General features: G+C 47.0%; 1 protein-coding gene across 4 annotated transcripts; it reads left to right on the top strand.

Annotated features, from left to right (window-relative positions):
* Nucleotides 1-1,965: 1,965 nt before the first annotated feature.
* ECHDC2 (enoyl-CoA hydratase domain containing 2) lies at nucleotides 1,966-19,838 on the top strand. 4 transcript variants are annotated; one of them, XM_037158329.2, is made up of 11 exons: nucleotides 1,967-2,522; nucleotides 10,023-10,090; nucleotides 10,161-10,248; nucleotides 12,257-12,343; nucleotides 12,857-12,892; nucleotides 13,161-13,253; nucleotides 14,594-14,650; nucleotides 14,866-15,053; nucleotides 17,363-17,413; nucleotides 18,385-18,432; nucleotides 19,179-19,838. In XM_037158329.2, the coding sequence occupies exons 1-11, from the start codon at nucleotides 2,204-2,206 to the stop codon at nucleotides 19,254-19,256; spliced, it is 1,113 nt and encodes a 370-aa protein (XP_037014224.2). In that variant the 5' UTR covers nucleotides 1,967-2,203; the 3' UTR covers nucleotides 19,257-19,838. The 4 variants fall into 4 exon arrangements, with proteins under 4 accessions (XP_037014226.2, XP_037014224.2, XP_037014225.2 ...); XM_037158331.2 differs by lacking the exon at nucleotides 14,594-14,650 and having other exon boundaries at nucleotides 1,966-2,522; XM_037158330.2 differs by lacking the exon at nucleotides 12,857-12,892 and having other exon boundaries at nucleotides 1,968-2,522.
* The last annotated feature ends 55 nt before the right edge of the window (nucleotides 19,839-19,893 follow it).

The raw sequence follows: 19,893 nt of genomic DNA, 5'->3' as shown, positions 1-19,893 counted from the left end.
TGTATGACCTCTTCAAATGCAGAATGAGGCAAAAGTAGGTTTATGGTTGGTAACACAGCTAAAAACAAACAAATAAACTGGGAATACAACCAGTTTATTCTTATATTATTATTTATTAATTATTGGGAGATTTTTCTATACAAATAACTATAAACCTACTTTTGTCCCACCCTGTATTTTGGATATTACTCCCTAATGTACATATCATTTGCAAATATCTTCTCTCATTCAGTAGGTTGCCCTTTCTCTTGTCGATGGTATAAAAACATATGTGTGTGTATAAAAAATATATATATATACAGACATACACAAATATGTAACTGATTCATTAACACTGGACTCAAGGCTAATAGCACCATAACTCATGTCTGAACTAAGCTTATCTAATACATATTTGTGGGGGGCTCTGCCCACAGGGCCCTCCCTGCCACCAGATGAGAATAAGTCTGCAAAAACATGATCTGCTTTGGGAGGAAAGGTGGCTGATCTCTCAAAGAAGAAGGGCCAAGAGCCTTTTCCTCGATGGGCTTTTATCAGGTTCATTTTGCACAGGAATACAGGTAAAGCTCATTAATCACTGTCAGGTAGTAAGGATCAAACAATAGATAACATACAAGAACTAGGAGGGCTTATTCTGAGTGGGTCTGTTAGCTAAGGGGCTATAAAACTTTAGTAAACAAACTCATTTCCTGCTGGACCCTTATCATTTAATTGAGAACATTCTTATCAAAGCAGGTTTTACAGGAGTTTATGCATTCTTTCTCAGGCCTGATCACCTGGGAATCCCACCCTTTCCAGCACAGGGCTGTACCACCCTCTGTCATTGTTTCAGGCTTAAGTTAAGCAGAGGAAGTAAGGCAGCCAAGAGATTAGGAGACTTCTCCCAAACAGAATGAGGACTCAGGCTATGTCAAAGCTCAGGGCTGAGGGTCCATCACCCTCTTTTGCTATAGCCCCCAAGTCCTTCCCTGGGGGCCCTCATAATCATGCCTGTCTTAGGTTGTCCCTCCCTTGAGAATTTTACCCATCATTGGCTAACCGATCATGCACTGGGGGCCAGGCAGAATGAAGTAAAAGGGGCAGAGGTTGTGCCCCTGCCTGGGAGATAAGCTTTGTCTTCTTAGTGGCTTTTAGTCCAAAGGTGGCTCACTCAGCCTTAGCCATGGGGGGTTACAGCTTCTAAAACCAGGCAGGGCAGTTCCCAACACACATTGTTTTCTTCATAAGACACATCACACCTTTCTTGCACACAGGTATACTAGACAACATTTCAAGCTTGAGGACCATTTTTAAAGAGTAAAATCACCAACAAAAAGGACAAAAATGCAAAAACTGTGGCACAAAATAGTTTGCGAGAGGGATGCTCATTTATAGCATGAGAGCTGAAACAAGGCACTGCATGATTTTGTTCAGCCTCAGCTCAGCTGGGAATAAGCACAAAGGCACCACTCAGATTCTTGCCACAAGAGTTCTTCAAGTATTGATTTTGGGGTTACAAATAAATTTTTGTGAGTGGACAAATTTGCAATTCAAAATCAGCAAATAAAAACATCAAATATATAGAATATACTAGGTGCTAAAGCCTTTGCTTCTGTAACCCCCTTTAATCCTAACAAAACAACACATGAGAATGAGTTTCAGGGAGATTAAAAAGGTCACAGAGCTAGTGACTGAACTTCGGTTTTTCCTTTGTTTCCAGCATACAGGTAGTGGAATCCACCCCCCCACCACCACCAGGGGGCCTTTTTAGTGTACTTTCCGTTGAGTTGCAATACATGCACTATCACTTCCAAACTACTGCCATTACAGCATACAGAACAATTCCAATAGTCCAAAAATTTTTCTCAGGCTACACTTCTGTGAAACCAGTTTCTGGCTAATCCCTGCCACCAGCCTCAGACTCTGCTTCAGGCCACACTCCTTACTGGAGAGAACCTAAACCGGAATAGGTGGTTCCAGGTTGCAAAGCTTTTTATCCAATGGCTGAGGTGGACTGCGTCTCCAACTGGTTGTGAACTCCCGTCCTGAGCCCAAAAGCATTCAGTTCAAGCTGAACATTTCTGTTTTATATTAGCATATTACCTGTTTAAATCTGTTATCAGTACTTTAATTGGCTTCTGACTTTATCTTTTTCAGTAGTCGTTATCACAGGGATTTAAAACACTCGAATGCTTAACAAAAGTTGACATCCTTGCCCCAAACCATGCTTCGGAGCTGGGCTTCCCCCAGCCCCAAGGTCTTCGGGTCTCCAAGAAGTGAGCAGAGCGGTGAGGACCTATCGGCCCTTAGGTGGAGCAATTCCGGAAGGCCTCGTGGCCCAGCATCACACGCTCAGTGGCAGAGGACGCAGTGGAGAAAGTGGAGCCGCGCCTCTCCAGCCTGCGCCCAGATGCTGCGTGTCCTGACCAGCGCCCTGAACCTAACGAGGCCCTGGAGGCCCCCTGGGGCCCGCAGTGGTGCCTCGGATGGAACAGCCCGGGAGCCGGAGATCCAAGTGCGCGCCCTGGAGGGTCCCGACAAAGGCGAGTGCGCCGTCTCTGGGAGCACCCCGGAGGCGACTGGGGCGAGCCGGGGTAGAGGGGAGAACGGGACGATGGCCAGCGCGTCCACTGCACATAGAAAGACCAAGACCTGTAGCGGGAAGGAGGGTCGCTCGGTGCGTTTCAGGATTTGGTCCCAAATCTCCTGCATCCCATTCTAGACTCCCCGAGAGTGGGTGACCACCCTAGTGGTCGCCCCGACCCGAGTTGCAGTGGAACTATGTCAGTACCGGTCCTCAGTCCCGGGTTCGGTGGCCTGGGAGGTGAGAAAGGGAAGAGGAGTCGCTCAGGAGTGAGACTAAGGCACAAGCACCCCCCCACCCCTGGAGCTTTAAAAGGCGTGATTGCCCCCCCAAGGTCAAGGTCTTGGGCAAGGGTCCAAGCAGGCAGAGGTGGCGGAGCCAATCCAGCTGCTCGTGCCAGAGGAAGGAGGGTGAGGGCAGAGGAGGATGTGTCTCCTCCCACCGGATTGGCTGGGCCACTGTCGGCTGTTTTGCGTCTAGCTGACCCAAAGGGCAAAGTTTTTTGGTCTCTAGCAGAAAACACCTTCTATCGCGCTCTGTATTTATTTGTCGTTTGTTTGTTTTATTTTGCTGTATCATTACCTAAACTCCTCAGTCCGCTACACCCTACCAAGTCAAGGCCGTTCTCTTTACTTTCTCCCCAGTCCTATCCCCTTTTCCCTGTGTTTCCTGTAGCATTGCTTGTGTCAGGATTCTAATTTCGTTCGTTTCCTAGCCAATCGCTCAGTTTGGTCAGAATGCCCTCTCTATACGCCGGGGTTGCGAGTTTCATTTCCCGCCAGGGCACTTACAAGAATCAACCTATGAAAACTTCCCCCCTCCCCGACCTCCACCCCCCCACCCGCCATCCTCCCTTGCTCCCTCTTCTCCTCAAATCAATAAATTTTAAAAATGTTAAAAATAATTTTACTTTATTTTTTTAAGACTTAAGTGTATGAAAGAGAACTTTTTAAAAAAGATTTTATTTATTTTTTTTCACATGTTTTTTTACTGTTCAAGTACAGTTGTCTCCATTTCCCCCCCATGACTCCCTACCACCCCAGCCATCCCCACTTCCCCACCTTGATCCTACCTCCCTTTGATTTTGCCCACGTGTCCTTAATACATGTTCCTGAAAATGCTTCCCCATCTTCTTTTTTTTTTTTTAATATTTTATTTATTTATCTTTAGAGGGGAAGGGAAGGAGAGAGGGAGAGAAACATCAATGTATGGTTGCTTTTCGTGCGTCCCCTGCTGGGAACTGGCCTGCAGGGAACTGGTCTGCAACCCAGGCATGTGCCCTGACTGGGAATCGAACCGCGACTGTCTGGTTCGCAGGCCCGCGCTCAATCCACTGAGGTTTTTTTTTTTTTAATATTAAATTTTATTTAGTTACTTTTCAAGTACATTTTTTTAAATCTATTTCTCCCATCCCACCCCACCCCCATAAAAAAGATTTTATTTATTTATTTTAGACAGAGGGGAAGGGAAGGAGAAAGAGGGAGAGAAACATCCACCGGTGCTTGCCTCTCATGTTTCCTTCCCCGAAACTGGGGACCTGGCCGACAAGTGAAGCATGTGCCCTCACTGGAAATTCAGAATGGTGACCCTTTGGTTCGCAGGCTGGTGCTCAATCCACTGAGCCACACTAGCCAGGCCTAAGAATTTTAATTTACACAGAGGGCATTGGATTCTACATCTCTTATTTCCTCCCCACTCCTCACACTAACTTTTGAAAAACTGTTTTGCTGCATGAATCTAGTTCCTTGCTCCCTACTGTGGCACACCTTTCTCTGGTGTGTAGCCCCCGCTTTTCCAGGGCATGTAGAGGCTGCCAACGTCCTGCTACATCACTTGAGGAAAACTTCTCTGGCCATGTGGGATTGCTGGGTCTTAGAGAATACCCCTTACTCTCATGCTCATTTCACTGCCGCACTGGCAACAGCTCTCACCTTGAGATGGTTATGAATGTTCTCTCTGCTTTACAAATTAGGAAACAGAGGCATAGTGAGATTGAGCAATTTGAACCAGGTCTGATTTCAAAACCTGTTTTGTCAACCATTAAATAATCACGGCCTCTTCTATATAAAACCCAGATTTGTACATTAGTAAAAAACATCATCTGAGGTCATAGACCTTGAGGATAAAACCTCATTATCCAGAAATAACAAGCATCAGCAGATTAAGCCTCTTGCCCCTGCCAGAGGGCATTTAGAAAGTCACTGAGGGGTCCAGAAGACTTCCGCCAAGATGGAGGCATAGGTGGAGATGCTGTGCCTTCTCACACAACCAAGTTTAGAGACAACAAAATATTAGCAACAGAAAACATAGCCAGAACACAGAAAATTGAACTTTTCCGAAGTCCGATAACAACAAATCCTTCAGCCTGACCAGTAAGAGGAGCTAAACCAGCAGCTGGCGGAGTGGGGTTGCACAGGAAAACTCTATCAGACGAACTCAGGCGCGCAGATCCCAGGTGTGGGGTTGCAAAGGGCCGACCCAGTGAGTGACCAATGAGTGTGACCCAGTGAGGGACCGGCGGATCTGGTGAGGGTGAAGGGGGGCGGGTTGACAGTGCTGGCGCATTCTTGTACAGATAGACTGGCGAGGGAGTGGGCAGTGAGACGGGACTGAGCCATTCCCAGCAACGGGAGGCAGCAGGGACTGCCAATTCCCGGCTCTGACCCCGCCCCCACATACAGCGTCACAACCCAGCCACCTGAGTGGCCCTACCCTGGTGAACACCTAAGGCTTCGATCCTCACCCAGTGGCGGGAAGCAGGAGAGGGGGATGCCATTTCCCCTCTCTGACCCCGCCAACCACATACAGCTTCACAACCCAGCGACCCTGCCCTGGAGGCCCTGCCCCGCTCCTAAGGCTCTGCTCCTCATACTTAATGGGCAAGAACAGACCAAAAATGGCTCAAGAAGATCTCAAAGCCCCAGAGCCCATAAATCTAAGTGACAAAGAAATAGCAAAACTTTCAGATGCACAGTTCAAAACACTGGTGATCAGGATGCTCACAGAACTGGTTGATTTTAGTCACAAATTAGAGGAACATATGAAGGCTAAACTCATTGAAATGAATGGCAATGCACAGGAAACCAATAGTAATGGAAAGGAAACTGGGACTCAAATCAAAGGAGTGGACCAGAAGGAGGATAAAATGACCAACCAGAAAAGGATGAAGAAACAAGAATTCAAAAAAATGAGGAGAGACTTAGGAACCTCCGGGACATCTTTAAATGCTCCAGCATCTGAATTATAGGGGTACCAGAAGGGGGAAAGGCACAGCCACTAGTGGAAAACTTATTTGAACAAATAATAAAGGAGAATTTCCCCAATCTGGCAAAGGAAATGGACTTCCAGGAAATCCAGGAAGCTCAGAGAGGCCCAAAGAAGTTGGACCCAAGAAGGAACACACCAAGGCACATCATCATTACATTAGCCAAGATTAAAATGAAGGAGAGAATCCTAGAAGCAGCAAGAGCTAAGGGGACAGTCACCTACAAAGGAGTTCCCATCAGACTGTCAGCGGATTTCTCAAAAGAGACCTTACAGGCAAGAAGGGGCTGGAAAGAGGTATTCCAAGTCATGAAATCCAAAGACCCTCATCCAAGATTGCTCTATCCAGCAAAGCTTTCATTTAGAATGGAAGGACAGATAAGGTGCTTCTCAGATAAGATCAAATTCAAGGAGTTCATCATCACCAAGCCCTTATTATATGAAATGTTAAAGGGACTTACCTAAGAAAAAGAAGATAAAAAAGATGAACAGTGAAAGGACAGCAAACTCACAGTTCTGGAATTAACAACCACATCTAAAACAAAAGCAAACTAAGAGGACAGCTAGATCAGGAGCAGAACCATGAAATGAAGATCACATGGAGGGTTAGCAACAGGGGAGTGGGAGGAGAAGGGGGAGAAGGTACAGAAAATAAGTAGCATAGATGGTAGGTAGAAAATAGATAGGGGGAGGACAAGAATAGTGTGGGAAATATAGAATCCAAAGAACTTGAGACACATGGTCATAAACTAAAGGGGGGGAATGATAGGGGTGGGGGGTGCAGGGTGGAGGGAAATGAAGGGGGGAACAGAACAACTGTAATGGCATAATCAATAAAATAAAAACTAAAAAAAAAGAAAGTCACTTCCTCTTGGACCGATGGCATCAGAACATTGTCACGTTTTACCTGTTGTCCTTGAAAGTGAGATTGTCTTGCTAACCACTCTTCACTCTTCTCTATGTCACTACTCCAATTCCTCTCTTAGCAGGGCGTTCTCGTCCACCATGCCTGACCGGTTTATCTTTTCTCTCCCACCCTATGGGTTCCTTTTAAGCTGTCCCACCTGTGTGTTTTATTCTAGCTACGACCCTGACTTGGGTCCTCTCCTCTCCTCTCTGCCTAAGTAAATTCTTCTGGAATTACCTACTGCCTCTTAATGTCCCTTTCCTTTCCATGCGTATGTATGATCCAGGCCATCCTCACAGCAGTGACCCTGGCCAACCTCAGCTCTTAGAGTCTGCTCACAGTTCCTTGCCACATGACCCTCTCCATAGGTCCACTAGTTTCTCTCTTGTGCACTAGCAAAACAGAGTCTGATATACATCATAACCTGACCACAAAAGTAACATCTCATCACCTGTGCTATATAATTTAATCTAATCTTGGAATCGACATTTGATAACCTTAGCTATATTCTGTTGGTTAGAAGCACTTCTTAGGTCCTGCCCACATTCGAGGGGATGTGAACAGAGGGGCCACCCAAAGGTTTGTCTGCCACAATGACCTTGGACCTAGACTGTTTTCCTCAACTCCTTTGATATGGTTTCTCTGGTATGGTTTTAAATGTATCCACTACAGTTTATCTTCCCCAAAGTTGCAACATTTTCTCTTCTGAAGCACCTGTGCAGGAAAGGACCTTGAGGGACATACCAGTGGTGTGGTCCCACAGTGGTGTGGGACCTCCAGACCTGCGGGACTCAGTGAACTCTTGGAGAATTTCTGAGGCGGTTAAGGAAGTCCTCCCAGCCTGAACATTATAGTTCTCTGTCCCGGTTTTCTATAGTTTTCTAGCCAGGTGGATAAATAAATAAAATCTTTAAATGTTAAAAGAAAGAAAAAAGAAAAAAATCGCATAGTTTATTTTCCACATTTCATTCCTAAAATGAAAATTTGTACTTATTTTCACCTTGCTCAAATGCTTCCATCTGTGAGCTGCCATCTGTAATCTTGTAAGTACTTCACATACTTACCTTACTCAAGACCTCGTATTGTTTTTAAGATTTTTATTTTTATTTATTTTCGGGGGGGGGGGAGGAAGGGAGACAGAAAGGGAGAGAAACATCAGTGTGTAGTTGCCACTTACACACTCCCTACTGGGGACCTGTCCTGAAACCCAAGCATGTGCCCTGACTGGGAATTGAACTGGCGACCCTTTAGTCCCCAGTCCAGTGCTCAGTCCACTGAGCTACACCAGCCAAAGGAAGATCTCCTATTTTAATTTACTTGTATTACGTTACAAGTACCTTGTGGGCAGGGATTGTTACATAGCTATAACTCCCACAATTTCTTATATATTATAATTGTTCATTAGATATGTGGGGTTTCTTTTTTACCACCAACACTTAGATTTTACTTTCTGATTTTTTAGTTTGAGCCCTTGTACTGGGTGTGTAGTCATATCCCATTATGCTTTTTTAAAACTCTCATTTATTAGGTACTAATAAAACTAAACACCTTTTCATGTGCATATTAGCCACTTGTATATCTTCTTTTGTGGAGTTACTTTTTGTAAGAGTTGGGCTTTTTAAAAATTGAGGTATAATTGACATACAACATTATATTAGTTTCAGGTGTACAACACGACTCACTATCCCGTACATTGTGAAACAATCACCACAATAAGTCTGGTTAACATCCACCACCACACAGTTACACATTTTTTTCCTTATTCTGAGAACTTCTAAGATCTACTTTCTTAGCAACTTTCAAATAAATAATACTATTTACCATAGTCACCATTACATTCCCTGGACTTATTTGTTATAGCTGTGTTCAGTTAATGAGTTAAGAAGGTAAAAAACTGGGTGGAAGAAAACCTAGAGAAGAAGTGCAGAGCAGCATCTGAGAAGAAGGAGGGGCCAGGAGAACGTGGGACCACAAGGCAGATACATGTTGCTATATATTAGTCAAAACCCTCAAACACGGGACATTAAGAATGAACCCTAACGTAAACTATGGACGTTGGGTGATAATGACACTTCCACGTCGGTTTGTCTCCTGTAACAAAGGTACCACTCTGGTGCAGGATGTTGATGGTGGGGGGTGCTGTGTGTGTACTGGGAACTCTACTTTCTGCTCAGTTTTGCTGTAAACCTAAAACTGCTATAAAAGAAAAGGGAAAAAAATCTAAGTTTCTTTTTAAAAAGCCAAGGCAGAGAGTGTTCAAGGAGGAACATGTCTATGTAGTCGACAGTGAATTGTGCTAAGTCTGGGACCAGGATAGAAACTTGTCCCTTAGTTAGTGATGTGGTGACTTGGGTGAGAATTGTTTCTGCTGAGTGATAGGAGTGGGAGCTCCATTGCAGAAGGCTTAAGTGAATGGAAGGCAAGAAAGTGATTAAAATAAGTATGGAGAATTCCTTAAGAAGCTTAGCTGTTGCTGTGTGAAAGATCATCACACAGGTAGGGCAAGTGTTAGTCTCTTGCCAAAGGCAACAGAACCTGAGTGAACAGGCCTCTGGGTTTGGTTGGCAAGCTCCTGTGACACAGGAACCTGCCGACTCGCCAGTGAGCCTGCAATCTGCAAAATCCAGGAAACCCTACCTGTCAAATGCCCCACGTTCCTTAATAAATAGCTATCGAGGGAAAGGCAGCCTAGAGTCTGAAACTGAGGATTTTTAACAAGCTTTTAAACGACATATCACATTTTTTAAAGTTCTCAAGTCTAAACTGCAATGTTTAGTGACATGCACTTGGGTGATGAAATTATGAAGAAATGCATAAAAAGTGACTATAAGTCAAGGGCGTTGTTACTTCTGAAGCTGAGGAGGGAGCTATGACTGAATCAGAGCATGCGAGGGGTCTCTGGGTGGTGCTCACAAAGGCGTTAGCTTATTATAACTCATTAAACTCTAAAGGAGGCAATGTGGCTGCGAAGGGAATGACATGGACGGGGCTGAGAAAGTGAAGAGAAAGGGAGTGTGTGTGTAACAATGGCAGAAGCAGGCAGGAGCCACTGCAGTGGTCATTCTCGTCCCTCTCCCCATGTTCTCCAGAGTTCACAAGCCCTTCACTTCTTTGGTGAGACAGAAAGGGGGAGGGTTAGTCTCTCTAGTCTACAGGCAGGAAAACTGAGGCCTGGGAATGTGTGACTTTCCCAAGTCACACTGCTGCTCAGGGGCAGAGGCTGCCCAGGCCCCAGCCCAGGAGTGAGCAGGCCAGCTGACTCACCCAAGGTTGCTTGGTCCGCTGCAGGAATCACCGAGATTATAATGAACAGACCTCGTGCCCGCAATGCCCTGGGAAACGTCTTCGTCAGTGAGGTGAGAAAGGCTGGACACCAGGGTGGGTTGGGGCCGGGTTGGCCCATGTCTGACAGGGTCTCCTCTGCAGCTGCTGGAAGCTCTGGCTCAGCTGCGGGAAGACCGGCAAGTGCGTGTCCTGCTCTTCAGAAGTGGAGTGAAGGGTGTGTTCTGTGCAGGTGGGTTCCTCCCCTCCCCCCACCCCAGAGCTCACTGGGGCTCCCGCCGGCCTGCACGGGTTGGGAAGGAGGGCTTAGGCCAATTCTAGTATAGGATTCATTACTCCCATTTTACAGAGGTGAACTCAAGACACAGAGGTAAAATTCCTGGCCTAAAGGTTACATAGCTAGTAAGAGGTATAATAGAATTCAATTTGAACTTGGCCCCTAAATCCTTATTCTTTCCACTACGCCAAGCTGTGTTCTGGCCCTTTACTGAGGAAATAAGGAGATTGAATCAAAGACAGTCATAGGGTCAATGGCCAAGATGGAACGCTGTGCCCTTTGCCCTGTCCTGTCACCAAAGCCCTCCACTCTCCCTGTACCACTTGGTCCTCAGAACAGAGCAAGTACAGTGAACTTCTGTTTCAAAGAAATACCACATACCACACCCCAGGCCCACAAGAAGCAAGTCAGTGAGAGCTGAGCTGAGCTAAGAGCCTATGCTGGGATGGTTGGGGAGAGGGTAATGGGGGTCACTGGGGAGGTGGGGATGTGGTCATGGAGGGATAGGGTGGGAGGAATGTGATTTTCAGGAGTTTTCAAGGGGATGGGACTCAGTCTTTAGATATGACCTGTTGGAATCGTGGTGCCCTGGAGTCTGCCCTGCAGGACAAGGGCAGACCGGTCGGCCAGACCCAGCTGCCCTGGCCGAGGTCATCATTCTACCCTGGCCTCTTCCTTTACCTCCATCTGTCTGACCTCCTCTATCAAGGTCACTTCCTGCCCCTGGTGGTACCATTCCTCCCTACCCCAGATTAGCAGGCTGCCAGAGGTCTGGGTCTTCCCCCAGCTTGCTCTGGAAACCTGGGTTAGTCCCTGTCCATCCCTGGGAACTCAGTTTCTCCATCTGTCACTGAGGGGCTGGAACTAATCAAAGATTTCCAAGGGCTCTGCCAGGTTGACTTGGTATAATTTTTCTCATTCTCCTTCTACTCTCACCTCAGCCTCCTACCATCTGACCTTTGATGAGCTCACCTGAGTCACTACTCTCACCAATGTCCCTGCCCACCTCTGGTCTACTTTCTGTTCCTATGAATTTGCCCATTCTAGGTACTCAGACCAGTGGAGTCACACATTTGTCCTTTTATGTCTGGTTTATTTTACTTCGCATAGTGTCCTCAAGGTTCATCCATGTTGGAGCACGAATCAGAACGTCATTTTTGTTTCTGGCTCAATAATATTCCATTGCACATACACACATTGTGTTCATCTGTCCCTTGTTGGACACCGTATTGTTCACACCTTTTGGCTATTGCAAATAATGCTGCTATGAACATTAGTGTGCAAGTTTCTGTTTGAGTCCTTACTTTCCATTCTTCTGGGTGTATCCTTAGGAGAGCATAGTAATTTTACATGTAACTTTCCTGAGAAACCACCAGAAGGCTTTCCACAGCAGCTGCATCACTTTATAATCCCACCAGGGTTCTCCACACGCAACTTCTTTTCTGCTGTTGTAAGAGCCACTCTAATGGGTGCAGAATGTTAACTCACTGATTTTCATTTGCGTCTCCCTAATGACTGACCACTAAGCATCTTTTCACGTGCTTACTAGCCATCTGCCTATCTTCTTTGGAGAAGTTTATTCAAGTCTTTGTCCATTGTGGGGGTTTTTGTGGTGGAGTTGTAGGTCTTTACGTCACCTAGCTATGAATCCCTTATCAGATCATGTGACTCACCAGTATTTTCTTCTACTCTGTATGTTGTCTTTTCACTCCCTGATAGTGTCCTTCGACACACGCAATTTCTGTATTTTGATGAGGCCCCATTTTCCTTTCTGCTGCGGCCGACACCCTCTCCTTTTTGACACCCTCCGGCCTTCCCTGGCTTCCTCGACCAGTGCTTCCAGGGGTTTCTCTTCCTCTCTCGCTGCTGCTCCTCCTCAGGTTTCCTTTGCTGGACCCTTTAACAACCTGGGACTCTGTAATAGGTTACTCCCCAGGGACTGTCACCAACCCCTCACTTGCAGGTGCAGACCTGAAGGAGCGGGAGCAGATGAATGAGGCCGAGGTGGGGGCCTGTGTCCAGCAGCTTCGAGGCATGATGAATGAGATTGGTGAGGGTCCTGGACTGGGGTGGAGGAGGGCACTCAGGACCCCTGCTGATTGAAGCCCCACCCACCATCCTCTACTCTAAAGAGAGGACAGTGTCTGGTGAACTCTGTGGAGAGACTAATGACTCTCCCAGGGAGGAACAGCACCAGGAATTCTATGAGGAGAAGGGTGGCAAGGGGGTATAGTGGGCATTTCCTTCACAGGGGGCTCTGGCTCCTCGGCCTTTGTGCCCTGCTGGTTTTGACCCCTACCTCCCATGCAATGACCTCAGGGTTCGAGCCTGGCTATTCCAGAGGTGCCAAGTTTCATCAAGCATGCTTTCAGGCTTTGACAGTTGTCCCTTTTGCCTAGAATATCCTTTCTTGGCCACCCGAACTTCTTACTCATCATTTAAGGCCACCAGTGCCTCCTCCTCTAGGAAGCCTTCCCTAACCCATCCTCTAAGCTTCCTTTAATGGAGCACTGATCGCCCTGGGCCTGTTTTCCCCATATCTGATTCAATTCTGTGTTTCCAGCACCCAGCACAGGACTTGGCACACAGAACAAGAAGGGTGAGCAGAATGGACAGTCCAGAGAATCCAGCAGGAGAGGGGGCCAGAGAGGGGATCTAAGCAGGGATCACCCAGCCCATCTCCCCACTCTGGTTCCTAAGCTGGTTCCATAAATTTCCCTGTTGGAAAAACCAGCTTCTAAGATAACCTGGTTGAGGTACCAGGTGAGGCCCTCTGTCCCAACCAGCTAGCCCCTCTCCAATTTTGGGTCCCTGTGCTGCCGCTCTTGCCACAGCCTCACAGGCTGAGCCCATTTTCATCTCCACAGCGGCCTTCCCTGCACCCACCATTGCAGCTATGGATGGGACTGCCTTAGGTGGAGGCCTGGAACTTGCCCTGGCCTGTGATCTCCGAGTGGCAGGTACTGGGTAGAGGAGAGGTGGGATAGGGTGGGAAGGAAAGGTTGAGCGAAACAGGGTGTCTGGAGATTCTGTGAAGTCAGCCACTGCTCTTGGCTTCCAACCAAGTCTAAGGTGGAGGACACAGAGGGAGTGAAAGGGGAGGCTGGTTTGCCTCCCGGCCAAGCCCCTGACTGCTGTGGTACCAACCACCTCTCAGCCGCAGCTTCCCTCATCTCCAGGGTGCTCCTACCAACCTCAGAGCCACTGCTGACAGAACGAGCCCAGAGGGGGAGGCTGAGGACAAGATGAGTTGTTTAACCTTTCAGTTAAAGGTTAACAAGATGAGTCGTTTAACCTTTCAGTTCTATCCGAACCTAATTTCCTTAGGTGAGCCATTGGGGCAGAATCCCAGCCAGCTAAACACAAACATGCCTGGGCAGGAGCATTACCCTCTGGTTCACTGTTCTGGGCAACTGAGCTTTGAAGAGTGGAGGGAGGGGACGAAGGAGGTACCTGATGACATTTTTAACCTTACTGACTTGGTGGTTCAGTGGGCGCTCTTAAAGGCTATTGGAAAAAAGTCCATCACAGTTCTTCCTCTTCCCCCAGTGCTTTCTTTCTCTTGCCACACCAGAACATTAAAAAATGTGTGTCAAAGAGAAGGCATCAAAATACCTGGCTAGGTCATAGCCCCAACTCTGCTTCTCCCCTTCTCCATGTTGAAGATTAACTAACTTGTAGGGTTTTGGCAATAGGAGAGAGTGAGTGCAAAACACCTCATAGGCAAGAGTGGTGGCCATTCCCACACTGTGTCGTTCAGATGGCTAGAGGGAACTCAGGAGAAGAGCCTGTGGGGTGGAACACCAAGGAGGGCTTCTCAGAGGAAGCAGAACTCCGAAGAAGGATGTGGACAGAACACAGGGAAAGTTCAGGCTGATGGAAAACTGGAAGGAATAACTGCGGTGGGAGGCAGAGCTAAGTTGCATGAGAGAGAGAATGCGTTAACCCACAAACAAATAGGTATTGAACATCTTCCAGGAACGCCCTCCTTGTTCCATCACCATTACCTCACTTGATCCTTAGCAGCTCTTCAAAGCAGGCCAAAAAGGGGCAGTCATCCTTTTTTCCTCCTGAGGCTCAGAAAGGGTGAGAGACTTGCCTGGTGATGCACACCCCCAACCCCCCACACCAATGGGGGTGGCAGGATGAAAGCCAGGGCTCTTCCAAAGGCAGTGGCCAGGCCATGATGGAAGTGGTTGGCTGAAGGGGTGAGCAGAGCCCAGAGGTGGGAGCAGCCTAGAGGCGGGTGTCACTTCTCCCCAAGGACTGGCATTTAAGTGGGGCTTCACTGTTCATGCAGCTTCCTCGGCTGTCATGGGGCTGATTGAGACCACCCGAGGGGTCCTCCCAGGAGCAGGTAACACCACCCACAGCACCCACCCTCCTCAACCTGCACAATTCCTCTATCCAAAGTACTTCCTGGCTTTCCTCTTTTGCCCTGTTTTCTGGGCTCTGCCCTTCTATCCTAACTCAGAGCCTCCTTCTGAGAAGTAGTCTTGGCTGACTCCCAGCCTGGACCTTCTCTGGGCTCCCACTCCCCGTGCTGACTTACCACCCATTCCATCCTGGCAGGAGGGACTCAGAGGCTGCCTCGATGCCTGGGGGTGGCCCTGGCGAAGGAGCTCATCTTCACAGGCCGACGACTAAGTGGGGTGCAGGCCCAGGCCCTGGGGCTGGTGAATCACGCTGTGGCTCAGAACGAGAAGGGCGATGCAGCCTACCACCGGGCACGAGAACTGGCCCAGGAGATCCTGCCCCAGGTGTGGTGGCAGCCCAGCACAGGAGGGAGGGCCCGTGCCGTGGCGGGCACAGGTGTGGGGAGGCCAGGGTGTGCCACAGGGCCACACAAGACCCACTTACCACTTATAAAATCCACCCTCTTTGGAGTTTTGTAGCCATTTAGCCATCCAGCAAACAAAATTAGATCCAATTTTAGGTTAAAATGAAAACTGAATTCTGAGGGACTGGAATCAAATCTTCAGAACAGTGCTGTCCATGAGAAATTTCTGAGATGTCGTTAATGTTCTACTGCACTTGTGCTGTCCCTAAGGCTGCCTCTAGCCACATGCAGTTCTTTAAATGTAATTAAAAAATTTACTGGCACTTCCCACATTTCAAACACTAATAGCTACATGTGGCTAGTGGCCACTATACTGGACAAAACCACACATCCCCAAAACTAAAAAAGCAAGATAAAGAACTGGAAGCCCATCTTTCTGGCCATAGTGCATGGTGGGGAAATTCTTGCAGGGTGTCATGTAGGACATTTGTTAGGGCTTACTTTTCAAACCCTTGAAGACCTTCTGAGCAAATCCTCAGAAAAGGCTCAGAGAACGAGGGGGTGGGTGAAGGCCCTGCCCAGGTGCAGCACTAGCAGCTGCTGGGTCCAAAGCCTTCAGCAGGACACCTGGCTCTGAGGGACGGGGCTCCAAGGACATGAGAGCCTCTACCAGCCTCTCGTGATTCCAATAGGACCCAAAGGTAGGTCCCAAGTTTCTGTTAAGGTAAGAAAGCAGCTGAAATGGAGCCAGGTTTTACTAATTTATTATAAACATTGACTTAGCCCACATGGAGCACCTCCCACCCAACAGACACAATCCCAGTGTGTCCATGACCAGACCAACCCAGCTAAGCTAATTATCCTCACTGTGTGTGTGTGTGGTATGAGACCCAGAAAGGTTAGGTGACTTGCTCATCAAGGTCACAAAAAAATGACTGCAATACCAGAGAGACAACACTGGCATTTTGGCATTTATTTTGCATAGTACAAAAACTACATACAATATAAAAACTAGTGTTTTATTCTGAAGAGTACAGAATATGTACAAAATTTCCAAAACCGTGAAACTACTGCATTTCAAATATAAAATTTTACAAACATATTACAAAACAAAAAGTATAAGTCTATAAAATTGCTACCCATACATCATTTTAATACTAACAAATAAAACAATTTGAATGATTAATCACAAAAATAAGTATTTTATTTTGGAAAAAAGCCCTGTATCTCCTGTTTAAGTAATCCTATCTCTTTTGATAAGTTTGAGGTCTTCCTTGAGGGCAGGTACTATAACTTTTAAAAACTGATACTGAGTTTGGTTTAAGGAAAGCATGTTTTGTCTTCTTTATTTTTAAGTTTCATCACATATAAATGAAGAGTCTGGAGGTGTTACCAGGACTGCTTTAATGCTGTCAGATTTCTATTACACTCGGTCACAAATTATCTGAACTAACACAAACCTGAATGACTCAAGATAGTGGCTGACTGCACTTTCACTGAGGTGCCTATCTACCAAGACTTGGACACTGGAGGGTTTATGTCTTTCTGCAAAAACTGTGTGACGGGGTCTTTGAACTTGATCTCAAGGGGATTCTGATTTCAGATTTTTAATATAGTGAAATAATAGTATTCCACTAATGTACGTACTAGTATTTCAGTACTTGAAAGCAGCTTTGCATCCCAGAACACCAGCATTCCAAAAACTAGTACCACAATCACTAACCCACGCTGGACCACTAACCTAAAAAACAAATCTTCACCTTCCAGCAATTCCTGGATGGGTGAGTGCTGGGGATGGTGTGGTAGATGGCTTCCCTCTAGTGGACAAACCACCAAGATTAGGGAGTCAAATGGTTCCAGAGATTAAGGCCCAAAAAGATTTTTAATAAATGCAAGGGCTCCAATTTACCACTCAGATTTTCCCTCTGGAGTAACCACACATTATGCTTTAAAATATGGATTTGTTTTTTACTTGAACATAATGTGGCCACAGTGTGTGTGACTCACTGTTCACATTTCCAATTAACATGAAATTATTAGATTTCTCATAGATATATCTGTATACTCAGAAACATAAATATATATTCTAACACACAGGGAGGGGGAAAGGTAGGTTTACAGTTGTGAGTACACGGAACAGTTTATTCTTGCATTGTTTATCATTATTATTGCTATTTTGTAGTCTTATGATTTACATTTTAGGTAATGATGGCTGGTAATTTAACCTACTTTTGCCCACCCCTGTCAGCACGGATCCCCTCCTCAACCAAGCTTTTCATTTTCCCTTAGGCCCCCATTGCTGTGAGGCTGGGCAAAGTAGCCATTGACCGAGGAATGGAGGTGAGAGGGCCCTGGTCAGGACTTGGGCCCACCAGTCAGTGGGGTGGCTGGGAGGCAGAGCTCTCACGGCTCACCACTGACAGCACAGCTGGAAAGGACTCAGGAACCGGACTCTTTTTATAACAGACTTCAAAGCTGATGCTCCCTTTCTGTGCTTTAGTTTACCCATCTTACAAAATATAAAGTTTGGCCAGGGGATGGTCCAGATTACATCCTCATCTTTTTCCCTTGGAGAGAAGGAAACAGGTTCAGAAAGGGAGAACGACTCATCCAGGGACACAGAGCAAGTAATAAAAACCAGGTCTGTGTGGCCTCAAGGACAGGAACCAGGGTGGAGTCTTGGGTGCAGCTAATCCATCCTTACACATTAGCTGACTCAATCACATATCACACACTGAATCTAGAGCTGAGTCAGACATTGGGACACAGAGATAAGTCAAATATGGCCACTGCCCCCAAGGTGGGGAGGGGGACAGACACAGACCCAGATGACTAATAAAAGGTTAAGAGCTGCACTGTCTCACTGGGCAGGGCTGAGTTAGATAAGATTTTTTGGAGTTGGGCCTTGGGAAGGATGGGAGAATTCCAGAAAAAGGGGAAAAGTATGACCAAAAGCACAGAGGCGACCTGACTGAAGGGGAGGAAGTGGTGAGAGAACAAAGCATGGAGGTGAGGGGCATGGGCTCTGGTGCTGGGCTGTCTGGGCTCCTATGCAACCCGCCCGACTGTTCTCATAGCCCCCCACTTGACCCAGCACTGTTTTTTCAGTTATGGTGTTCCCTCTCCGGGTAGGGAATTCCTTAGTGTAATCATCTCTGCTCGTAACCGGCATACAGGAAGCCTCAGTAATTCTTTGCTGGAGGAATCCAGGAATCAGCTGGGAATAGTATAAACAGAAGGGCAGCTGGCTCCCAGTGCAGATGGAGGTAGACAAGGGCAGGCTGATCAAGGTACCACCTTTTTTCTTGCAGGTGGACATTGCGTCAGGGATGGCCATTGAAGGGATATGCTATGCCCAGGTACGTGGTTGCTGCCAATCAGTCCATGCATGCTTGTAAGCAGAGGCTGGGCCCTTGTGCAATACATGACCAATTTAGTAGGTTCCTCCCAATCCAAAGGGTCTTGCTCTATACCACTTACTCCACATAATTAGCCTGGGATGATGCCAGGGGAACCAAATTGCTTCCCTCTGGGATTATTTTCTCTGCCATCTAATGGTGGCACATCTTGCCCTCACGTAGTGCCCAGAGAATCACAGAACAGAGGTACTTAGGAGAGTTGGGATGTCAAGGCCTTGGTTACTATAGCCTACAGGCTACGTGTGTTTGATTATGGGGTGATCAACCTAGGGCTGACCTAGTTAGCCCTGATTCCTGGGTGAGTCAAAAATACTAACCTCCAAGTCAACAAATAACCAAAACACTATTAAATGCGGGGGTGGGGTGGTCGGGGGAAGCATCCTGGGACTTGCAGGGCCTAGTGTAGATTCAAAGCCAGATTTCTTACTGCAAAGCCTCATCAGACTGCTGCAGGAGATTGTCAGTTCTTTGGAGGCATGTAAGCAGTGTGCAAGTGGAGGCTGTAACCGTAAGAGGCAGCCTGTCTTCTCTGGGAGAATAAGGAGCCACAGAGGCCCATACCTTGGCATGGCCCAACACAAGAGCCTGCAGACAATGGCAAGAATTGTCAGGGGCTGGATGAACTCGAGCAAATCTTTATGTCCTCTGATCTTGCTCCCCCACAAACTAATATTCTGTTGTTTCAGAACATCCCCACCCGGGACCGGCTAGAGGGCATGGCAGCCTTCAGGGAAAAACGGCCCCCGAGATTTGTGGGCAAGTGACTCCCACTTAACCTCTAGCATGGGAGATGCATACCTTGAAGTGCAGGATCCAGAAGGAAAATTTGCAGTGTGACTGCCCTCGTTATTTCACCTCTCTGGGCTTCAGTTTCCTCACAAGGACAAAGACGGATATAAAATGACTGATATGGTGCCTGGTACTAAGGTGCTGACCATGCCCAAGACTGTTACCTTCATCATTCTCTACCTGCCTAGCTAATCACTGGGGTCGGGTTTGTTTGGAGAATACCTGTGTCTCCCTACTTGAATGATAAACTAAGGATTAAAATGGACTCCTCTGGGTTTTTGTATTATTGGCTCTCAGGCCTGACCTCTGCCTTTAAGTTACAAGGTACTCACGAGAGATGGCAAGAGGTTGTAAGATTCCCCCCACCACCACCACGTCTAACTCTATACAGCTGAGATCATAAAGAAGCCCTGGAAAGTGAGTAGGTACCAGGAATCAGACTGCAGATGCCAGCTCTCTGCCAATTACTCACTGTGTGTCTCAGCTTCCTCACCTTCAAAATGAAACTGTTGTGAGGATATTTTTTAAAATAAATAAAATGCCTCGTGTTCAATATATGAGTTATTAATGTGCAGTGTTCTTGTGAGAACCAAATGAAAGCATTGCTGTGAA

This window comes from Artibeus jamaicensis, unplaced genomic scaffold, assembly GCF_021234435.1.
Source record: "Artibeus jamaicensis isolate MK-2021 breed Jamaican fruit bat unplaced genomic scaffold, CSHL_Jam_final scaffold_1019, whole genome shotgun sequence".
NCBI classification, from domain to species: Eukaryota; Metazoa; Chordata; class Mammalia; order Chiroptera; family Phyllostomidae; genus Artibeus; species Artibeus jamaicensis.
Note: the sequence above shows the minus strand (reverse complement) of the source record. Positions and strands in the feature narration are given on the sequence as shown.

Excerpts from the sequence above, each read along its gene's own strand:
- ECHDC2 (XM_037158329.2), top strand. The coding sequence starts at position 2,204 with ATGCTTCGGAGCTGGGCTTCCCCCAGCCCCAAGGTCTTCGGGTCTCCA. Across the intron at positions 12,344-12,856 it reads AGGCATGATGAATGAGATTG|CACCCAGCACAGGACTTGGC; the intron begins GTGAGGGTCCTG and ends CTGTGTTTCCAG. Across the intron at positions 17,414-18,384 it reads CCATTGACCGAGGAATGGAG|GTGGACATTGCGTCAGGGAT; the intron begins GTGAGAGGGCCC and ends TTTTTCTTGCAG.